Source organism: Toxorhynchites rutilus, chromosome 2, assembly GCF_029784135.1.
Source record: "Toxorhynchites rutilus septentrionalis strain SRP chromosome 2, ASM2978413v1, whole genome shotgun sequence".
Classification (NCBI taxonomy): Eukaryota; Metazoa; Arthropoda; class Insecta; order Diptera; family Culicidae; genus Toxorhynchites; species Toxorhynchites rutilus.
Genome location: NC_073745.1, coordinates 305,292,264 through 305,314,842, shown reverse-complemented (window position 1 = coordinate 305,314,842; position 22,579 = coordinate 305,292,264). Strand labels below are relative to the sequence as shown.

The window sequence follows — 22,579 nt, the reverse complement described above, 5'->3', positions numbered from 1 at the left end:
GTAGCGCTGTTACTGTGGATTTGCATGATTGGTAAGCAAACTGGTATTTAGATAATGGGCATTTGGACATGAATACAGACTTTATGTAATCATATAATACTTTTTCCATAGTTTTCAGCAATATTGATGATAAACTAATTGGTCTAAATGCCTTTGGGAGTAATTTGTCACGTTTCCCCGCTTTTGGAATGAAAACTACTTTAACAAGTCTCCATATCGAAGGAATGTGCTCTAGTATCAGACTTGTCTTAAAAATCTCGATAAGAGGTGGAATTAGTTTTGATTCTCCATTTTGAATTAGGGCTGCAAAAATCTAATCCACAGGTGCGTCGCTCAGTACTTCATCCTGCAAAGTTATTTGTACGGACAATGATTTTACCCCCGCAAAAATGCTGTTGCCAACTCCTAGGACGATTTGACATGAAATTCGTCTATTTTTATTAATTAGGGGCACCCTAGTGAAAAATAATTGAACCACCAGCGCCAACTGGATGGAAGTTTTCCGAAAAATTGAACCATCACTGGGATTTTGGGTCGGTTAACATTTCCTTTTAAAATTAAATATTCAGGTTGGCCACTTAATTTCTATTTTTGAATACCCGCATTTTTCCCGCATGATTTGACGAAATTCTCGACTCTCAAAAATGAAAATTCGATAATATTGTATCGTTAGTTAAAAATTAATATTTGAAAACCGAATTGCGATAACATTCTGCTTGTCCGCATGTGACAAAAAATGGAGGTAGGGTTCAGGACATACGGACGAGATTGTTTCTGGAATATATTCACCTGAGACCTGAAGCGCTTTTGAACAAGATAACCCCACCCCACCTCTGCTCATTCAGAATTTTAAAAAGTTTAATTAATAATAATAACGGACTAGAACCTCATTGAACACATCGGAGCATATTTGGAGCATGTCCTGGATACCCGCTATCATCAGTTGAGTCAAAAATCCATAGTGCTTCAGTCAGCCTAAACTGTCGTTCAAAAGGTTAAAGTAGTAACCCGAGCTCAATTATTTCATTAACTATCGCAGATGAAATTACACAGAATACCTGTCTTGTTAAAATAACGCTGGATTTTTCTAGCAGGAATAGGAACATATGAGACGAGATTAAGTAAATAATGCGCGTAGGTAGAACTTTTTGAATAATCCTGAATTTGACTCCCTTTTCTTTGCAATGCTTCTCATTTTTACTCCAGAGCCTTGATTTATTTTAAGGACTTGTTTCGATCCGTATTAATAACTATTTTTTCAGAGATATAAATGATTCTATTGGATGTCACAAGAAATCCATAAGAGAAAAGAATGTGAATTAATTTTTTTTTTCCAAAATATATATTTTTATTAAGGCTCATATGGCGTTAGCCTCACGGGGCCAGGAGTTCAATACTTTGACAATTTTTCTTCTTCTCTATGTTAGTAATATGTAACCGATTACTCGCGGTTGGCTCGAGGTTAGTATTACAAGTGTTTTCGTAATTGGGATGTTGCTGTCTCTAATGCTCTGTACGTGTGCCCGACACGGGATACTTCCTATTGGGATGCAGCTGACCATTAATCAGCAACGCCCCCCTAGTCTGTACCTCATATCTAGCGTGCGTCTTTCTCGACTCGAGGAATCCAGGATAGAATGGTCACTAGCCGGCGCAATCATCAGTTCGTGTAGAGTTGTCATGAGCGGTACAACCTTTGGCTCTTGTTGAATGATCAGTGGACTGCACAATCTTTAGCCCGTGTGTCTGTAAAGAGTGTGTGTGTATGTATTGCCGCGAGTAAGTAAAAGTTTATCGATCGGATAGGAGGGATATGAAACGGGGACACAACGAAGGAAACATCATTAAACGTTGACATCGGCGTTTCTGAGGAACAGGTATAGATGTAGCAGAAGATCAGGATCACGGCTACCTAAGATATCCCGGACGGGGATCTCCGATTGTCTGCCTTGTGCTCTCAGTGCTCTAGAGAGCTAAGAGCGAGCAGCATGGAACCGGATACACGACCAGACAACATGCTCGATGTCGTGGTAGCCATCGCCACAATCACAAAGATTGTTTGCTGCGAGTCCAATGCGATAGAGATGCGCGTTTAGGTTGTAGTGATTGGACATAAGACGAGATATCACGCGAATGAAATCACGACCTACATTCAATCCCTTGAACCATGCCCTCGTCGAGACTTTAGGGATAATCGTGAAAATAATGTGAATTAATAGTTTTATGTTTATTAAGCGTTATTACAAATCCAGTTCTGGGTTTTCAAAGCTGCTGGGCGACAGCCAGCATCCTAATCTGTCACGTTCTTTCGCTTCAAAGTTCGACATAAATTTTGTTGAAAACAAGACGTCTTTCATCTTGGTACACCGAAGAGAGAAAATTGTTGCATCTCGTGCGACCTTTTAACACGCTAACACACAGTATCGCAGAAAAACTGAGCAACACTGAGCAAAAAAATCAATTTTTCTTTGTTTTTTCAAGAATATTCTGGACTAACCCAATTTTTTGCCAACCAACTCAACAGCAAATCCAAATAACTTCATCCATCAGCTTTTATTTGGTTCCAAGAACGTTCCTGTAGGACCTTCCCACACAGAGATATTTCAGTTTGAATGAAAAATTACCCCTTCGTCTTTGATGATGAATAATTCAATAAACAACCATCGCACCTCAAATCGAAAGGCAGTTTTGAAAACTCCATTGAATTCCGCACAAGAAGAATTTATTACTTCGACGAAAAAAAAATTTATTTAAATTTATTGCATCGATTTCAAAAAAGTGCCAAAAACAGGATTTTTATAGTGTTTTACAAAATCCACTGTAGTTCTGTAAATATCGCAGTTAGTTCCAATGTTTTTGGCAAATTTTTAGCCTAGTATATTCCCTAATCATCCGTGAACGTTTCATATTGATACGTTCAGCCATTTTTTCTAGCGGATTTTTCAAAGTTTGGAGTAAATTAGAGGAGCATTTTATCGCAATCGTATCAGAAGTACAAAATCCTACGCGACTCTCTGAACGAACGATTCGTAACTTTCGTTTTCATGCGTTTGTATGTACAAATATTGTAAGGAGTGATGATACTCACACATATTCATACGCATTTCCGCACATACACGCACTCCACACCCACAAACTCATAAATACGAATGTTACGAATCGTTCATTCTGAGAGTCGCGTATGATTTTATATATACATAAACATTGGAACTAACTGCGATATTTGCAGAACTACAGTGGATTTTGTAAAACACTATAAAAATCCTGTTTTTGGTACTTTTTTTAAATCGAAGCAATAAATTTAAATAAATTTTTTTTTCGTCGAAGTAATAAATTCTTCTTGTGCGGAATTCAATGGAGTTTTCAAAACTGCCTTTCGATTTGAGGTGCGATGGTTGTTTATTGAATTATTCATCATCAAAAACGAAGGGGTAATTTTTCATTCAAACTGAAATATCTCTGTGTGGGAAGGTCCTACAGGAACGTTCTTGGAACCAAATAAAAGCTGATGGATAAAGTTATTTGGATTTGCTGTTGAGTTGCTTGGCAAAAAATAGGGTTAGTCCAAAATATTCTTGAAAAAATAAAGAAAAAACGATTTTTCATTTCCTCCCAATATTGTTGCCCACTACACCTACACACACCAAAATAAAAATATATACGTAAAATATTCTAATACCTGAAAGTTGTAGTTTCAAAATGGGGCGTATCTCATCGATATGCGTTGATTTTTCACGAAGATACAGCATGTCAAAAATCACTTGAAATTTCCGACTTCGCATTCTGTTCCTCTAATTTTTTTGTCGAGTGTATAACGAATCTAATCAAATAAATGCATTTTACACGCTCTACTGAATTTATGGAATGAGGTTGTTGATTTGATCGTTCGTGGCAGGCTGTTCCATAGCCTTATTGCTCGATGTTCGAAAGAAACTCTCAAAATATTTGTTTCACATCTTGGGAGTAGCAAATTATGGTTTCGTGGAAGTGATGACGCAACGAAAAGGTTTTCCAAGTATTTAGGGGCATTTCTTAGTATTTTAAAAGTCATAGTGCACGTTCGGAAATCCAAATATTCGCTGTAGCTACAGTTGAGGATTGATTTTGAAAATTCTGACATATGGTCAAATCTATTGAGCCCATACACAAATCTGGTATCTGAATTAAAAGCCAATTGCAATTTGCGAAAATTTTCGCTCATTGATTTGGCATGGAGTACATCTCCATACTCAAATAGTGGAATGATTAATGCTCGAACAAGTTTCAATTTGATATGCTGAGGGGTAAGTTGTTTGAGCTCCACCAAGGTCTGCATCGCATAGTACACTTTCTGACACACTGCATTAGTCTGAGCTTTCCAGTTTAGGCTACTGTCCATTAAGATGCCTAGGTTTTTCACAACTTCCAAGTAACTTATGTTCTTAGTATCCATTTTGACAGACGGAGCTCCATGTACATTCATGTGTCTTGATTTAAAAATGATAACTTGAGTCTCACAAGCTTTGAGGATTAGTCCATTGTTATTGCTCCAAGAAATAATATTTTCAATATCAATGTTGATCATGTTTACAATGTTCGTTAAGTCATTCAGCTTACCTGATAGGTATAACTGGCAGTCATCGGCATACAGGTGAACCATGCAGTAGTTCATATGGTTAGGTAAGTCATTTATGAACATGGAAAATAATAGAGGGCCTAAGATCGACCCTTGAGGTACCCCACTTTCATCCTGGACAATATCAGATTTTGTACCGTTTAAATCAACATATTGAGAGCGGTTCGACAAATAAGTTGATATCAATGTAACAGCAGATTCATGCAGCATAAAACAGCGTGCAAGTTTTTTGTAAAGTAACAGATGATTTATAGAATAAAACGTTTACTGAAATCAAACAGCACTAAAACAGTTAACACCTTTTTGTCCAGAGCGCGTCGAATATCGTTATCAATTTTTATTAAGGCGGTTGTGGTGCTGCAATTTTTACGATAGCATGAAACAGATGCAATTTCAGTAAGAACCTCATCTGTGGTAATACCTCGGAAAGAAAAATTTGTAGTAAAACTATTTTCTAATGGAAACTCGATAAAAGTACGCGGATCGTAATGAGAGATAAAACAGTTATTCAAACTCGTTTGCTGAAACGTCAATTCCAGCGGATCCAGTTGGAGTTCGATTGAGGCCAAGTCGCTTTATGTTGTGCCATAATTTATTTGCTGGAAGGTTTGCATTCAGTTGAGAAGTGAAAAATTCTCGCTTAGATAAACGAATATGACGGTTTGTCATATTGCTCAATGGCATTATATGTTAATTATCAGCATGAAGGTTACAAATAAAAATGGAAAGTCCAGGAAAATTGTGTTTCCTGGGCATTCATTTTGTACCGTCAGGGAATCATTTAATTAAATAAAATAATTGAAAATTATTATTAAAAATTCAACAACTGGTATTTGTACAGAATTCAGTTGGAACAATCCCATACCTCTGGCATTTAGTCGAAAGCGATTCTTGGTTGTAGCGCCAGTTGTTCACGGGAACGTTTCAGTACATCATGCACAATCGATTTAGTAGCCACATTCAGCAAATTCGCGATTGTAGTACCTTACCAAGCCAAATTTTTAAATTTCTTCTCTTGGCTTCCATACCGCACAATTGTTCCAAAACAAAAAGGGTCAACGTGAAATTTTTACCGTCGAATTTGCTGTCAAGAGATTTCAGATAGCGCTAAGACCGCTATTATAAAATGAACAGTTATTCCGGATTCTAACTGAATTGACCTCAGTGTATTTTTTCGTGGAAATTAACATTTGGCACCATACTGTACTTGACATGCGATTTCTAATGTATTTTTACAGTATTCCTGTATGGCTTCGAGCATCGGTGGCGAAACGGAGGCCAAATTTATGATTCTGATCAAGAACGAACAACCGGTGTTCGGAAAGGGACTCGAACGAACCCTGGACATTGAGGAGGACGATCATCTGGAGTTGGCCTGTATCGTGGATGGCAGTCCGCTGCCTAAGATGACATGGTACAAGGACGGTATGGAAATCGTCGCTGATGATCAGTAAGTTAGCTTTCGCTTTAGTCGAATGAGTCCAAAACCAATTACCATTTTACCAACAGCGTTAAAATCACCTATGGACACGACGGACGCTGCCGTCTGGTGGTGGAGAAAGTCGATCCTGGTGACAGTGGTTGCTACAAATTGGTCCTGTCGAACAAGAGCGGTGACGTTTCAACTCAGTGTTCCGTCGCGATTACACGTAAGATCACCTTGTGCTTCATTCATGGTCCAAATCTAATCGCATTCTCCCCATAGCAAAACAACGCTACCCGGTGTTCATCCGTCCGTTGAAGGACCACAAGGTGGTCATTGGTGAAACGCTCCACATGGAGGCCGAAATAGCCGGTTTCCCAATGCCTGAGGTGCGCTGGTTCAAGGACGGTTTACCGGTGCATCAAACACGGGCCATCAACTTCATCAACGAGCCGAACGGAATTGTTGGATTCATAATCGATCGCGTCACACCGGAAGACGCCGGAATCTACACTTGTGAGGTGAAGAATACGGTTGGACAAGCGACGTCCGCCTCCATTACCGAGGTCATTCCGAAAGCCAAGAAACCTCAGTTCGTTAATGAGCTGCAGAACGTTAGCATCGTGGAGGGATACCCGATCAAGATGAACGTTAAAGTCGTTGGATTCCCAGCCCCATCTATTCAGTGGCAACACAATGGCAGCCAGATCAGTGACGATCGCTGCAAAATCACCGAAGATAGTGAAGGTAGCTCTACGTTGACCATCGAGAAATCAGTCGGATCGGACGGCGGAGAGTACAAGGTGATCACGTCCAATGAGAATGGGGACACATCTTGTGCTGCCACTGTCAGCGTTTTGCCAGTGAGTGACCCATCGGTAGGCGAGGAACCGCCAAGCTTTTTGGGAGGTCTGCGCGACATCACTGCCGACGAGGGCAAAGAACTCACGTTCAGTGCACGCTTTGTTGGCAACCCGGCACCGGAAGTCATCTGGACCAAGGGTGGTGAGCCACTGCAGCCTACCGGACGCGTCACGGTGACATGTGATGGCAAGAGCGTCGGATTGACTATCTGTCCGGCCGAAATGAACGATTCCGGTGAATATGCTTGCCTGATGGCAAATCCACTGGGAGAAACCGAAACCAAGGCTTCGGCAATCGTCCGCAAGGTGTTCCAGAAACCGAACTTTGTCTATCGCTTCCCAGATGTCCAGCAACTGCCCGGACTTGAAGCGAAGTTCCCTGCTAAGCTGGTTGGTATTCCCCGTCCAACTATTCAGTGGTACAAGAATGAGACGCCAATCTATCCAAACGACCGCTATAAGATGAAATATGAGGGCGAACACTGCTGTTTGTATATCAAGGAGTGCGCAGAATCAGACACCGGTCTGTACTCATGTGTGGCCACAAATCGCGAAGGTACTGGTACTGTGGAGGCCAAGCTGGATGTTGTTTCGCAGCTGACGAAGGGCGACGAGCCAACTCCGGCGTACTTCATGAAGAAGCCAGTTGATATGACCGTGCTCGAGGGAATGAAGGCTAAATTCACAGCCTGCGTCGATGGATTCCCGCTACCCACGGTTGAATGGATCCGCGACGGCCATCGCTTGGTACCGAGCGAAAAGTATCGAATTGAATCCGATATCAACGGCATAGCCCGTTTGATAATTGATGACGTTCAAGAGGAAGATCTTGGTCGCTATACTTGTAAGATAAGCAACAATCTTGCGGAAGTGTTGGCACACGCGAATCTTCTGTTCGAACCACTCGATGCCCATCCACGACGCCGTTATGGACAGACCAAAGACAAAAGCTATTTGCACACCGCTCCCTATCCACTTATGGAGAAACCCATCATCTCCAAACTTACCGATCGTCGGTTGACTCTCTCATGGAAACCATCGATGACCACCGTTCCGCGATATCCACTCACGTACCAGATGGAAATGATGGAGCTTCCCGATGGCGACTGGTACATCGCTCGCTCCGGAATCCGTAGCTGTTCGTGTGAGGTGCGCAACTTGGAGCCATTCCGTGACTACAAGTTCCGTATCCGCGTCGAGAACAAGTACGGAGTCAGTGAACCGAGTCCCTACGTCCAAACCTATAGACAGAGACTGGAGCCAGAGGCCCCAGTGTTCTATCCATATCTTGGACCAGGACGCGACTACCGTCCGGATGTATCCCCTCTGTATCCACGTAATTTCGACGTAGAGCGTCCGACACATCGCGATCAGCGCACCGGAATTCCACCGGAGTTCCTGCGGCAGGAATTCCCCGTCCAGTATGGCACCAAAAATCACAACGTCAGCCTGTTCTGGTTTGTGTACGGTTACCCGAAGCCAACAATGACCTACTACTTCAACGATCAGAAGATCGAGGCCGGTGGTCGTTATTGCTTCAGCTACACCCGAAACGGTCAGGCTACGCTGTTCATCAACCGCATGAGCGAGCGAGATGTTGGTGTGTACGAAGCGGTAGCTAGCAACGAGTACGGCACCGTTCGACAGCGGGTCTGCCTAGAGCTGGGCGAGTTTCCCCGATTCTTGCAACGTCCCGAGGAAGTTTTCATCATGGGACGACGCTCGGGCCGTGTGGAAGCGAAGATCGCCGGGGTACCCTTCCCGGATGTGAAGTGGTACAAAGACTGGCAACCCATCACCGAGTCGTCCCGTGTTAAGGTATGCGATGGAACCGAAATCAATTTAGTAACGATGAAAGCATGGCATTTCTATCATTTCAGATGATTTTCTACGAACCGGACACCTGGGTGCTGTTGATTACGGATGCCATCAAGAAGGACGAAGGTTTGTATTCGCTCAGCGCTCGCAATGCCATCGGATCGATCAGTTCTTCGGTGATGGTGCATGTAGAAGACAACGAGGAGGACTACGTGTACAACGCCCATCATAGAACTCCGTATGTACGCGCAAGAAATAAGGTCTATCAGGACTTCTACGACATCGGGGACGAAATTGGAAGAGGCACGCAGGGTATTACGTATCACGCGGTGGAACGTCACAGCGGACGTAACTTTGCTGCGAAGATCATGTATGGCAGCCCGGATTTGAGACCGTTTATGTTCAACGAGGTGGACATCATGAACATTCTAAACCACAGGAAGCTGATCCGTCTCCACGACGCATACGACATCAATAAATCCCTGTCGTTGATTCTGGAACTCGCCTCGGGTGGTGAGCTGGCGCGCGATAATTTGCTGAAGCACGATTACTACACCGAGCGGCAGATTGCCATCTATGTGTACCAGATTCTGTTGGGATTGGAACACATGCACACCAGAGGTATCGGTCACATGGGTCTTACCATCAAGGATCTACTGATTGCTCACCCTGGCAGTGACAATTTGAAGATTTGCGACTTCGGTTTATCGCGTCGCATTGAAACCGACAAACTGTTCACGCTGGATTATGGAATGCCAGAGTTCGTAGCTCCCGAAGTGATCAATCGTCGCGGCGTTGGTCTGGGTCAGGATATGTGGAGTGTTGGTATCATTACGTATATTCTGTTGGGTGGTGTTAGCCCCTTCATGGGTCGCAATGATCGTGAGACGTTGACAAAGGTAAGAGACGGAAAATGGACCTTCATGGGATCGGTATGGGAGTTCATCTCTGCCGAGGCACGTGACTTCATCAGCAAGCTGTTGGTGTATGAGGATGAACGTCGCATCACCATTAAAGAAGCCCTTAACCATTCGTGGTTCGATATCATCTACAAACGAACATTTGACGAGTATCAGATTGGCACCGATCGGCTGCGTCGCTACTACTACCATTACAGAGATTGGTACACGAACGCTTCGTGCCGTACTTGGTACCGTCGCCGTCCATTGATGAGCTGCTTTGACCATCCATCCAAAATGGTCTATCCGCCTGGAATCATCTTCACTCCGGAGGGTACACCACCACCGGTTGCACTCGAGGATATCCCACACAAGCGCAGGAAGTGGGACGAATATGTGTCAAAGGACATCCATCCAGACTATGAAACGGCGTCCTTCAAATCGGAAAGCCACTATCAGTACGGTCCGGATACCTATCTTCTTCAGCTTCGCGATACCAACTTCCCGTGCCGCTTGCGTGAGTACATGAAGATCGCCAAGCACCGATCGCCCAGTCTGCTCAGCGAGAGTAACTACGATGCAAGTGTAAGTATAAGATAAATCCCAGAAAAGTTTTTGTAATCACACTAAATCACAATAACAACCGACCATCTCAAGATGTAAAGTAAGACTGATTGGTTTGCGGGTGTGTATGAGTGACATCTTAACCGATTTCGTATAGTATAAACACAGTCATCTATGATGTAGACACATCCCCTTCTTTATTTTATTTCGAATTGTTTAAATTTAGTCATCGAAAACTTTTATTTCTATTCTACGATTCTACGAAGCTGACCTGAAGCTGTATTAAATTACGGGCGGTAAGGACGAGCTAGTTTCGGTACTCTAAGCGATCGTCTTGTTGCACCATGACCCAGTCATCATTGGAAAGAGTTTGCTCCGATCGTAGTTCATCTTAGCTGTTAACTGGTTCTGGGATCTTGCGTAGATGAGATATATTTCTTTCGTAAAACATAGCACTTCTCTTCCATTTTACCGTAACGTTTGTACCTTCTTTGTCTACCACCAAGAATTCTCATTGTGGAAATTGGGGGAGAGCTTATCTTGTGGCAACAAGTTCCTCATGAGCACCGTCTCTCCGATGTTCAATTCACCCGGTCTTGCTCTATGCCTCCACGCCTATTGTATTCCTTTTCCTTTTCTTCGATTTTTTTTTCTGAGTGTCGTGATCGCGGAACTCGCTGGTAGGATGGTCTGAGCTGAGATCCTCAACTTGGGGTATTTAAAACCTGAACTTCCTGTTTTGCGAGAGTTCACTCGGAGTTCCGTTTTCGAGCTCCCTTATAAAGCATTCGAGATCCTTAAACGCTTCAGCAATGATCTGTTTTGGCGTTCTACCTCGCCATTGGCTTGTGGCCAGTAAGGTGTACTGTGATTCAAGATAAGGCCCTTTGTATCATGATAGTCTTCGAGTAACTCCACGTTTTGAATATCCTCTTCAGACGATGAATCGTCTCATGTGGTGTTATCTTTGTCGTAATTTCAACTTCTATATATCGACTATAACGCTTCAATTGAAAAAATTTCGGATGGCGATAACAAAACTACAAAAGATAAGTTAATGGGGCAAATTTTACCTAAAACATAATTTTATTGATCATGTTACAAAAATGTTTCGACGACCTGGGAACGTTCGGAGAGTTGGCAGACTTCGGAACTATATCTGTCTTCAAGCGGCTCATCTTCTTCAGCTGCTTCTTCACGTAATGGGCGGAGACCAGGTCGGGTCCGGTCTGTAAATCTCCTCGTTCACCGCAAGTCCCGACCGGAAGAAGAGCGGCTTTGACATCCCCGTTTCGCTGATGGTTAGCCATACAAGCACCTTTTTTGGGACCTTGGTGTGGGAAATATACTTCACGTCGAAACTTACCTCTTTGGTGAAGGACGTAAAGTAGCTGGTTCTTTCCAGTCGTTGTCATCGAGCGTTAAATACGTCTCGCCGTCCATGACGACCGCGGCCTCTCGCTTCGTCTAAAACAAATCATTCTCCATCACTTTCGGCCTTTGTTTCTGGGTCACAACTTGCTGTTCCGACACGGCCGGTCCACTTTCTTCGCAATGGGATGGAGTTCCCAGTACGCACAAACCATGGAGCCATAACTTCCGCAGTTGAACTGATTGCGCCGTTAAATTTGGTTTGAAAACGCATGATTGATACAACGCATGAAAAATTGGTAAAATTTGTCCATTTTTTAATGCAAGTGTTAATAATCGATGAACACAAGAATATATTCGTCGTTGGATATTGGACCAAGAAAACCGATTGCCAAATGAATCCACGGCTTTTCTGGCAACGATCGTCTACGCATATGGGCGCAAGTTTCACAAATCTTCATGATTTGTTTGTCCATATTAGGCCACCAGCATTTGTCACCCAACCGACTTTTCATTGCTGATTGACCTGAATGACCTTCATGTCCCAGCTGACACATACGATATCTGAGAACCTGAGGTATGACTAATTTTTGATAAAACTCGGTTCATTCTGGAATGGTGCTCTACTGGATTTCACCAATCGCTCGACACGATTGGCGTTTCTTGCTGCGTTTAGTTCGTCGTCAGATTTAGTTTCGCCCATAACCGCTGATATGTCGATAGCTGTAGCTTCTTTTCCCCTTTATTAATGCAATTTGGCTCAAGAGGATAAAGAGCCATCATCTAGTAGTACATTTTTAAACGTAAGCCTAAATAGATTAAAGCTACATGAATTATTAACATAAGTCTAATTAGTGAGTGTACTGCTCGAGCCTTCAAATCGGCAACCAGATGGATTCTTAAGACGCATCCACATTACGCCAATCGGCCTTGGCCGCCCGGTAAAGCCGAATAAATGTGGACGTACCGCCCGGGCTTGCCGACGTGCCGAATACCGAATCCAACCCGAAACAAGTGGGTCCGATTCGAGAAAGTCGAACCAAAACAAAACGAAGTAAATTAGCGTTGACGACATTGTGCTTCGTGTGTTCGTGGCGGCTTCGTGCATCCGACGGGCCTTCGGCTTCGTGCACCCGATGGGGCGTCCACATTACATAACGAACCGAATATGCCGCCTGGTACAGGCCGATCGGCATCATTCGGCATAATGTGGACGCGCCTATACATTGCAAAATTCACTACTTGGTCATGGCCAAACAACGTGCACAATGTCATGATATCCTTGACCACAAGTGCAAAAATTCTTAGTAACAAAATCTACGCGAGAGATATGCGCATTAAGCGCGGAATGATTCAACATTAATTTGGACATAATTCTAATTAAATCTCTATCAAGGTCTAACCCTTTAGACCAGGAGTTCGTTGAAAGTTTGGGGATAATAGCCATCTTCCAAGATCATCTCTGTTCCATTGGTTTCGTCAAATATTGAATGGCTGCTGTCGGGGAATGGAGAAGAATTCCCGATATGCTATTTGTCCTTCAAAAACTGTGCCTTGCGTACTACGCATCTTGACGAGTGAAGTCGCTTACTCATTACCAGGAAAAGAACAATGGGACGAAATCCAAATGAAAGCTTTAATCGACAAGAATATTTAATGCATCCCTAATTTTGATAAGAAAATATGATGCTTGCGGATGTTGTTTACAATAAGGATCAGGGGATAAGAACTCAATAGTCTTAATTGCGTGATATATTGCAGCCAATTCCGCAATATACACTGAACAAGCGTCTTCAAGTTTATGAAAGTTTATGTTCATTTTCATTAAGGAAACCAAAACCATTGCTTGAGCCATCTGTGAAAAATTGATATGGTTATAATTTGATGCGAAAATATGAGGGATTATCGACGATCGAAGATGATCTGGAATTAAACCGATGTTATCCGCGTCAGAATATTTCTAGCCTACTTGTGTTCTTACACTTTTTCTGAGCGGTTGCTTGTGTTGCAGTTGTTTTCGGGCACAACTTCTTCAGGGAACCGATTAACTATACCATTAATATAGAGATTATACAGAAGAGGAGTTAAGCAAGAGTCTTGAGGGAAACCCATGTAGCTAATTCTAGAAACGGGACAATTCCCACGAGAAATGTACATGAGCTTTTCGGACGGCAGATTAAACAAAAAGTTGTTTAAAATTAGTGCAAATCGTTGGCTATGATGTTTGCCGGATAAAATTCTTATAGACACTAAGTCAAACGCCCCTTCAACGTCTGAGAAAACCGAAGCCATTTTTTTTATGTCAAAGGTTTTAAATTTCGGAAGCAAGTAAGCGAGACAATCATTTGTTCCTTTGCCCTTGCGGAAACCGAACTGGGTATCTGATGAAACGTTATTCGTTTCGATCAATTCGTCTAAACGACGGAGGACCATTTTCCCAATAATTTACGAATGCAAGATAGCATGGGAATTGATCTATGTGATTTATGATGTTTATTCGGGTTTTTAATGGTTATTACTTGTCTCCGTTCGTTAGAGACAATATTTTGTTCAATAAACTTATTGAATAACCTCAATAAACATTTCATAGCGACGTTTGGAAGGTTTGGAAGTACATTGAAAACAATAACTCGATATTATTATTGAGAAACGATAAATTACGAGATGTCTTCTGCAGGGACGAAATCCGGACACACTTTTTTGGCAAAATTTAAAATCCATCGGTCGGAATACTCTATGTTTTCGTTTGCATGAAATCATCACCCATTTTTATAACGTAGGGCTACATCTTTCAGTAATGGTGCAAAATCAGAATATAGAACACGGTTTTAAGAAATAGAAATAGAGAATGCACCGTTTTCAATTTATCGAGTATAAACATCCTATTAGTGATTTCACAACATTCACGATTCTTCATTAATCCAGCGAGCGACAGACGGCAGTGAGGTTTTCCAGGCCGAGAATATAGTTTAGTTTTCCAAATGCGTTTTTTTTTCAAGGCTAAAGACGAATGAATTGAGAAATTTAAAAGCCTCTATAATTCAAACTAGCAGTCATCAGTCTTTCTTAATGCTGATTTCAGACACAGGCCGTGAAAGCAGTGTAAATATCGTGCTCACCCTGGCCGATCTCAGTTTCTGCTGTGTTGAACGAGTTGTTCGCCCCAGAATGCATTCTCAGAATATGCGTGAAGTGAGCCTGGTGCAGAGCTTGCACAAGTAAATCATAAAAGAAATACTAAAAATATAACCAATCTCCACATAACGGTATGAAACCAACGTGGTGCGTGTTTTCACACCTATATGTCGAGATGGTTGTGTATAATTGAATCACACGTACAAATTGTTGAGTTTATGCTGGAAGAAAGCTTTTGTAAATTTAAGAGCGTGTTCGGATTTATTGGTGTAATGATGATGATGGTTTTCTCAGACTCTCGTACTTCCTCTGTTAATACGCCTCTAGCCCTTAAAAGGGCGAATTTGGAAATCTAAACAAAACACTCGGCCTTGACAAAGGTCCATTGGAATGCCTCGCTGCCGCTGCCATCTAGTCGCTAGCAAGATGACTGATAAATCGTGAATGACTTGTTTGTGACTTTCCGATCGAACAATTAATTGACGTGAATAACGCGTGTTTTCGGGTCAAAAGTAGCATCGAAGTGCAGCACATTTGAATCTGGATGTGAAGAAGCTTTTTTCAGCGGTGAGAGCTTCTGTGGAAAACTGAAGATGAAAATTTGTTCCGTTGTCGACACCGCCACACACACATACGATTTGTGTTTTTCTATTGCCGTTCTGAATGTTGGAAATATAATTTTGTTAAGAGACACTGAAACACTAATTAAATATCCAGTAAGTTCACACCTGCTTCACCATAGCGTCAGATCAATGCATTGATGGCAGAAAACAAACAATGTTAACTGCTTGGAAAAAGGCTGAATATTTGCCTCAGCAGAGTTTCATTACTAATACCCTAGCGTAAATATTTCCCTCACGCTATCTTCTCTCCTTTGTTTATATTTATCATTATCATTATTATCTCAAACAAATCTTAGGAATTTCCGATTCGTTTTGTATATAAATCGCCAAAATCCGTTCGTGGCAAAAATAGTTATTAACGTTAACTTTATTTCATAAAAACGTGACCTGTTTTCTGATTTGGCACCATTAATAAAAGACGTAGTTCTACGTCAAAAAAGATTGAGTACCGCTGGTCTAGACGAATAGTATTAATGAAATTCAAAGAACCCGGAGGTGTTGACTTTGGAATTTTATCATCCTCAGAGGAGCTTTCAATTGGTTTTACATTTTCTTGGTTTTTACAAGAAGTCGGAGGTTTGAGAGGGGCGGAAGCTTCTCTTTTTTCGAGTCACCCGGTTTTGGATTGAATGCTTCTTCATTGGAAGTAAAATTTTCACAATCATCGGTCGGCAGAACTGGCTACTTAGGCTACTAGTGATGTCTAAATTTTTCATTTATTCGATTATCGATTAATCGTTGGGGCATTTTCCAAAATTCGATCCATTCGAATAACTGTTTTTCAATATTCGATTAATCGAGCGAATATTTATTTCTTGTAATAATCACGTATCACGTTGTCATTCTGGTCGCGTGGTCTATCGGGTTGTCGATGTTAGATGGTTGGATAGAAAATGTTGGAAAAAAAAATTAAATAGCCTAATTCTTAACCTAAAAATGTATAACCTTGAGAAAAATTTATTATTCGATTTATTCATATTCTGATTTTAATTTATTCGATACAAAATTACTCGATTATAATTTCCGATATTCGATTATATGAATTAATCGAACGATTAACCGACGTCTCTATGGGCTACAGGATTAGAGGTTTCTTTTGCCACAGCCCTTTTGAGCATATCAACATAAAACATCTTGGAGTGTTGTTTGAGAGAGATCTTAACTTTCTCCTCCCGCGATTTGAAGACTGGACACGCAGAAAGATCGTGAACATCATCAACAAACAATCCAGCTGTCGGCATCTTCAGAGTATGACTCATACTCTTGCATCTCACCACATTTTGCACAGCGTACCTTGTTGCAGTAGTGGGAGTCTATATTCCCCAATTGTTAGCTTTTCAGACAGCTCATCACTTTAAGTACGTAAAGGAGCATCGAAAGAAAAACCTTTTTCAATTTACACGAATTGTGGAGCAGCTTTTCCGGGAAAGGTTACCCGAAACGAACCTGATTCGGAATATGCTTTCTTTTTTCGAAATAAGAAACGGGATGCAATTTTATGCAAGCGAGTATCTTCAGAGGATCAAGATTGGCATTCTTGAACCAATCTTTTCTTTTGGGTAATATTTGATCACGCGAAGGAATGTAAACAAAATATTCCTCCGTGGAATGTTTACACTGAGTAATTCCAGTGGCTTGCTTGCCGTCCTTAACAACCACGCGATGTTTGCTCTGCCTGGTTTGTTTTTTGGAATCGACCGAACCTAAATTATTTTTCAGTTCTCTAGCTATTGTTAAAATTCACAGAGGCTAAGCGCTTTTTTAAATGAAGAAGCGGGGTTCCCCGACTCCGAGATAGTTCGGGAATTTTCGACGAATTGAATCATCGACATCATGTCAATCACTTTTTCCCTTAATTTTCGATGAGTCTTAACTTTTTGATCACCTCATAACTCAAGGTGTAGAGCAAAAATGGTTTCACTTGCGAGTGTGTATGAATGACATCTGAACTAATTTCGTATATCATACAAACACAGTCATCTATGATGTAGGGATACCACAATCACTAATAACGTACTTTTGCCGCAGCTCCCAATTATTCGCGAACGTCGTCGCTTCACCGACATTATGGACGAGGAAATCGACGATGAACGCAGAAGCCGAATTAGTCGCTATGGTACTGACGATAGCGTAACCATCAGTCGCCGCTTGCGTACCGAGGTCGGAACTCGACTTGGTTCGTACGCCGAGGCCGAAGCCATGATCGAGGTCAAACGTGAGGGCCATCCTCCGTTCTTCCGCGAGAAGCCACAAACGATTGCGATTCGCGAGGGTGAACCGAACCAGATTATCTGCTATGCCGTTGGTGATCCGAAACCATCGGTCACCTGGTTCCGCAACGATATGGTCGTGACGGACACTGGTCGCATCAAGGTGCTGGATGACGTCGATGGTCGCTCCGTGATTCAGTTCCATCCGGCAACACACAATGATTGCGGTGTTTATAAGGCCGTTGCCAGCAACCGAATCGCCAAGACGGTTGCCCGCTGCCGGGTGGTTATCGCAATCATCCCTGATGCTCCGGATTGTCCGGATGCGGTCGCCGTCAGTGACACTGAAGTGCTGTTGCGCTGGAAGCAGCCCAGAAATGATGGCAACTCACAGGTTATCTGTTACAGCTTGGAGAAGAAGGAGCACGGAAAGGTCGATTGGTTTGATGTTGCAAGCAACATCGATCACGAGTTCTATCTTGTGCACAGTCTAACCCCTAACACGGGTTATCAGTTCCGATTGGCTGCGTACAACCGAATCGGATGGAGCGATCGTGGTATTGCTACGAAGACAGTTAATACACTAGAAGTAGGAGCACCTAAGATCCAAATCACAAGAGCCATGAAGCAGTTGCAACAGTTGACTGAATCAGGTCAACAGGTTGCCCCAGAAGAACGTTCAGGACGGTTGGACTACAGCTACGAGAAATCGCCACTGAAGTGGTCCATCGAGGGTAATTACAATGAAAAGTACAGCTTTATGTCGGAGATTTCCAGAGGTCGCCACTCGATTGTGGTTAAAGGTTTGGAAAAATCAACCGACAGAATTGTGGTTGCCAAAATCTTCGAGCTGGGTGACGAGCGTATTGGCGAAGCCGCAGAGCATGAGTTCGAGATGCTACGCACGCTGAGACACGAACGTATCGCTTGTCTACTGGCCGCCTTCAAACCCAAGAATACTTCTATCGCAGCCCTAGTCATGGAGAAACTGCAAGGTGCCGATGTGTTGACATATCTCAGCAGCCGATCGGAATATACCGAGCAGATCGTTGCGACCATCATCGGGCAAATCCTCGATGGTTTGCAGTATCTGCACTGGCGTGGAATTTGTCATCTGGATTTGCAGCCCGACAACGTCGTCATGTCATCCGTCCGGCAGGTGCAGATCAAGCTGGTTGACTTCGGATCGGCGCAATGCGTGTCCAAACTGGGCAGTAACGTACCAAATCAGGGCTGGTTGGATTTCACATGTAAGTCTTAGAGCTCATTTCATTTATCTATCCAAAATGACTTATATTCTCTAACAGCTCCAGAAGTGTTGAATGGTGAAGCCGCCTATCCACAAACCGACATCTGGTCGGTTGGTTGTCTAGCGTATCTGTTCCTGTCAGCCACCAGTCCATTCCGTGGTGGAGATGAGGCCGAAACCCGCGCCAACATCAGCTTCGTACGGTACCGTTTCGAGTATCTGTTCAAGGAAGTTACCCAGGAAGCGACTCGATTCTTGATGCAGATCTTCAAACGAGCTCCAATGTAAGTTCAAATGTTTTATGCCTTTTAATTCGTTCAATATACTACAAGATGTGCCCATTCTCTGCAGGAAACGTCCAGCGGCGGAAGAGTGCTTCGACCACAGGTGGCTCGTCCATACCGACTTCATGACCAAGAAGCGCGAGCGTGCAATCTTCCCCGGAAGCCGACTGAAGGTAAAACCACACAATTTTTGGCAACCAGTGCAGACATAACCACTAACTGTATATATTCTAGGAATTCTCCGAATACTACCACTCGATGAAAACGAACGAGGCCACCAAATCGGAGACCATCTCCAACCTTGGTGGTCAATCAACCCGTCAGCTGCTCAGATCCAACAGCATCCAGGAAGAGCTGCTAACCACTTTTTAAGCCTTTTTAACCAACCAATGCCACAATCTCGTCTCTTAATAACCTGCAACTTTTTTCTCTATCTATTTATCTATTTATTTATTTATAGAGTGAAACTTCAAGCTACTATTTGTTCTTCATAACTTGTTTTGTACATAATCGATCCTCTACTTAAACGTACTTAGCCTAGTAATAGCACACCAAGCAAGATTTAACGATCGCTACGGAAAATGTTTTATATTTATATACATGTATATGTGATATCCGGGCCGGAAAACATTTTATATGAACTTTTAACCGAAACTACTACCACAAACATACGTTACACATCCCTGAACAAACGGCCCGGACCCATATATATATATATATATATTGTTTCTCCATATATTTTTTAAGGTTCGTAGCAGCGAAGAGTTAGGTAAAACTATGATGAGCAAACGCCACAAGAACTGTGTAAATTTAACATGCGCATACGATAAACAGATTTTTTTTGGTTTTTGTTTTCTGAAAACTGTTTGAATGTGATGAAGCAAATGGAAAAAAATCAATTCTGATTTACATGTTTATCAACGATGAGAGTAGTTTCAAACAACGTGCTTTGGAAGCTTTAAATTTAGGAGAAAAATATTCTCACCCGTGTTTGTTATATTTTTCCCTGATATTTTATTTTACATATAGTTGTGCCAAAAGGAACGGTATGATTTGATCGAATATCACATCCTTGCGTTTACCATCGTTTTTCGTTTTCCACAGTCCCACGGACAGAACTGATGCCCATCGATTCGTGAAAAAATGTATTTTTCAACATAAGAGAATCTGGGGTATTGAAACAGTCATCGCAGTCTTTTTTCCTAGCTATTATATATTAGAAATCCGAAGTAAGCCAAGTTTTGCTCTTGCTTCATGGCTTTAATTATTGCTCTTATATCCAATTTCACTTCAAAAAATACTCACATTTTGTCATCAAGCAAGCCTAATACATGTTCCACGAACGTTTGCTCTGCAAATAAATAATTCAAACATTAGACATGAGAACGACACAAATGTTAAAAGCTACTCACCCTTTTTTCGGAATGAATATGACAAGAAGTCAGACTCGGCATTTGACACGTGGCACACAACAACGCGTTCACGTCCTGTTGAAAATTGTTGGGAAAAATATTTGGATATGTAATATATTCACCATAAAGTCTGTTACAATTAGTTTTCGGTCGCTTCTTCCTAGCTACTGCAGCACCTCTAATAGTCGTGCCGTAAAACTAGTGACAGCATTTTGATCTAGAAGGATTGCTTGCGTCGTGGTAAAAATTTCAGCAGGATTGTATCATACAATGTGGGTGCTGACCATACATGTCATACATGCCTTATACATGCGTTGAAAAGTTATCGAAGATGAAAAGCTAGAGACGTGAAAAAGTGATGCACACTCAAGTTGAAAACCCATCATCAGATCAGGAGAAACGATCGCCAAGGTTCACCAATTTCCAAAAATCGACTGTAAATATCGTACTCAAACGTTACCGGGAAACACTAATGTTGAGTCGCGCAAAGCAAACCAAACGTGGAAGTGGAATACCAGGGACAGACATACAGCTGTACTTGCGTTGTACGTGTACAGCGTTGTACAGGTACCATCGTACCATGACAGACATACTTTGGTTGTACATTGTACCGTATGTCAAACTGACAATCAGATATTTTTCCAATTTCCACCACATATTTCAATGAAAAAGGTTTTTATTTAGTGTCTAAACTATCGAACACAACAAAAAAGTTTCCAATCTGAGTTATTAACTTAAAAGAAAGTCAATGAAAAGAACGTTTATCAAGTGATTTGATTCTGCTTGTTCATGCTACCCACCACTAACCGTCTATGGCGCTGCGCACAGTACAACTGTAGCCATGTACAGCGGTAAAACAGGTCGGTACAGGTACAGCGATTGTACCGAGTTGCTTGCATGGTTCTAGCGCTGTACATGGTGACAGACATACAATTTTCGAAGTACAACGCAAGTACAGCTGTATGTCTGTCATAAGTAGAACATAATCCTGGGATTTCCAGATGTGATTTGGCGAAAATGTTCACTGCGGTGCACGGTGCAGTTCAGTTAATCGAGACCTAGTTGTCTGAAACCGTGCATGGAAACTGTACGGCTGTATTCTAACCAAGTACAACGGATGTATTTTGATAGACATTGAAACGGACGCGAGGTGATGGAAAAGTGGAGGCAGCACTACGATGAACACCTAAACAGCGCGCAGACAGGATACCAAGATGGCGCTGAAGAGAACTACACCAATGCAGTGAACAACGACGATGTACCACCCCACGACAGGTGAGTGTGAGGAGGACATTAATCAGATAAAGAATCACAAAGCAGCTGCCAAGGACGGCCTCGCAGCGGTCATGGAGGGACAGGAGAAGTAGAATGAAGGGATAATCGGCCTTACCTATAAAAAAGTAGAAGGGTCTGATCCAAGAGACACGAACGGAAACTTGACGTGGGAGTTTGAGGATAATTGTTTTCAAATTGAGTGTTGGAACTATTCATAAATCCGAGATGGTGGCCCTAGATAAATCACTATTCATAAAACCGGCCCTACAAAAATCGATCGTCTTTTTTATTTTATTTGTTTGATTTGGCTAAATACAATAAGAAGACATCAACATCAAAACAACTAGCTTGCCTCGGCAATATTATCCTTGTCTGGAACATTGCCTGTGGTGGGTCGTAATAATCCTATCGTCAGGTGATGCAGATTAGATATCTTATAACTGTGAGAGTGAAGTTTATATGGATTCTGTTGTGAACTGATCCCAACGAGTGTGGCTTATTTATAGGGAAGATAAACGGGGAAAATACAAGTGGATTTGTAGAAGTGTAGCTGGTTAAATAAAACCATTAGTACCTTTGTTGGGGATGAAAATGGGTCAAAAGAAGTTTTCTATTTTTTTGTTGAATAACTATCGTAATAACTATGGAACGCACTCCTGATTATGTAGATATGTGCCGCCCTCATCAACTATTTGTCGTTCCGAATTGAGGAATTTCTGGATTCATCTGTCCTCGATTTTTTCTGGTGAACTTGGAACCTGTGAGATGCTCTTTAGTAGCGGCTGCACAGTAATCAGATGGATGCCAAATTCCTTGAATCCCGGAATACAGGTGCCCT

The 22,579-nt window shown here is 42.1% G+C and overlaps 2 protein-coding genes across 9 annotated transcripts in view; one reads left to right on the top strand and one right to left on the bottom strand.

Moving 5' to 3' along the window:
• LOC129771467 (obscurin) overlaps positions 1–20,098 on the top strand; it is a 214,180-nt gene extending 194,082 nt beyond the window's left edge. For all 8 annotated transcript variants that reach the window (XM_055775136.1, XM_055775137.1, XM_055775134.1 and 5 more), the window contains 8 exons: positions 5,854–6,065; positions 6,125–6,264; positions 6,321–8,719; positions 8,782–10,203; positions 17,340–18,771; positions 18,829–19,054; positions 19,122–19,227; positions 19,289–20,098. In XM_055775136.1, coding sequence (XP_055631111.1) covers positions 5,854–6,065; positions 6,125–6,264; positions 6,321–8,719; positions 8,782–10,203; positions 17,340–18,771; positions 18,829–19,054; positions 19,122–19,227; positions 19,289–19,426 — 6,075 coding nt within the window. In that variant the 3' untranslated portion in view covers positions 19,427–20,098. The remainder of the gene's footprint in view (positions 1–5,853; positions 6,066–6,124; positions 6,265–6,320; positions 8,720–8,781; positions 10,204–17,339; positions 18,772–18,828; positions 19,055–19,121; positions 19,228–19,288) is intronic.
• The window catches only part of LOC129771468 (protein hobbit), a 47,062-nt gene continuing 44,525 nt past the window's right edge, over positions 20,043–22,579 (bottom strand). The window contains exons 7-8 of the mRNA XM_055775142.1: positions 20,467–20,541; positions 20,043–20,405 (exon numbers count right to left, since the gene is read on the bottom strand). Of these exons, the coding sequence (XP_055631117.1) occupies positions 20,379–20,405; positions 20,467–20,541 (102 nt within the window). The 3' untranslated portion in view covers positions 20,043–20,378. The remainder of the gene's footprint in view (positions 20,406–20,466; positions 20,542–22,579) is intronic.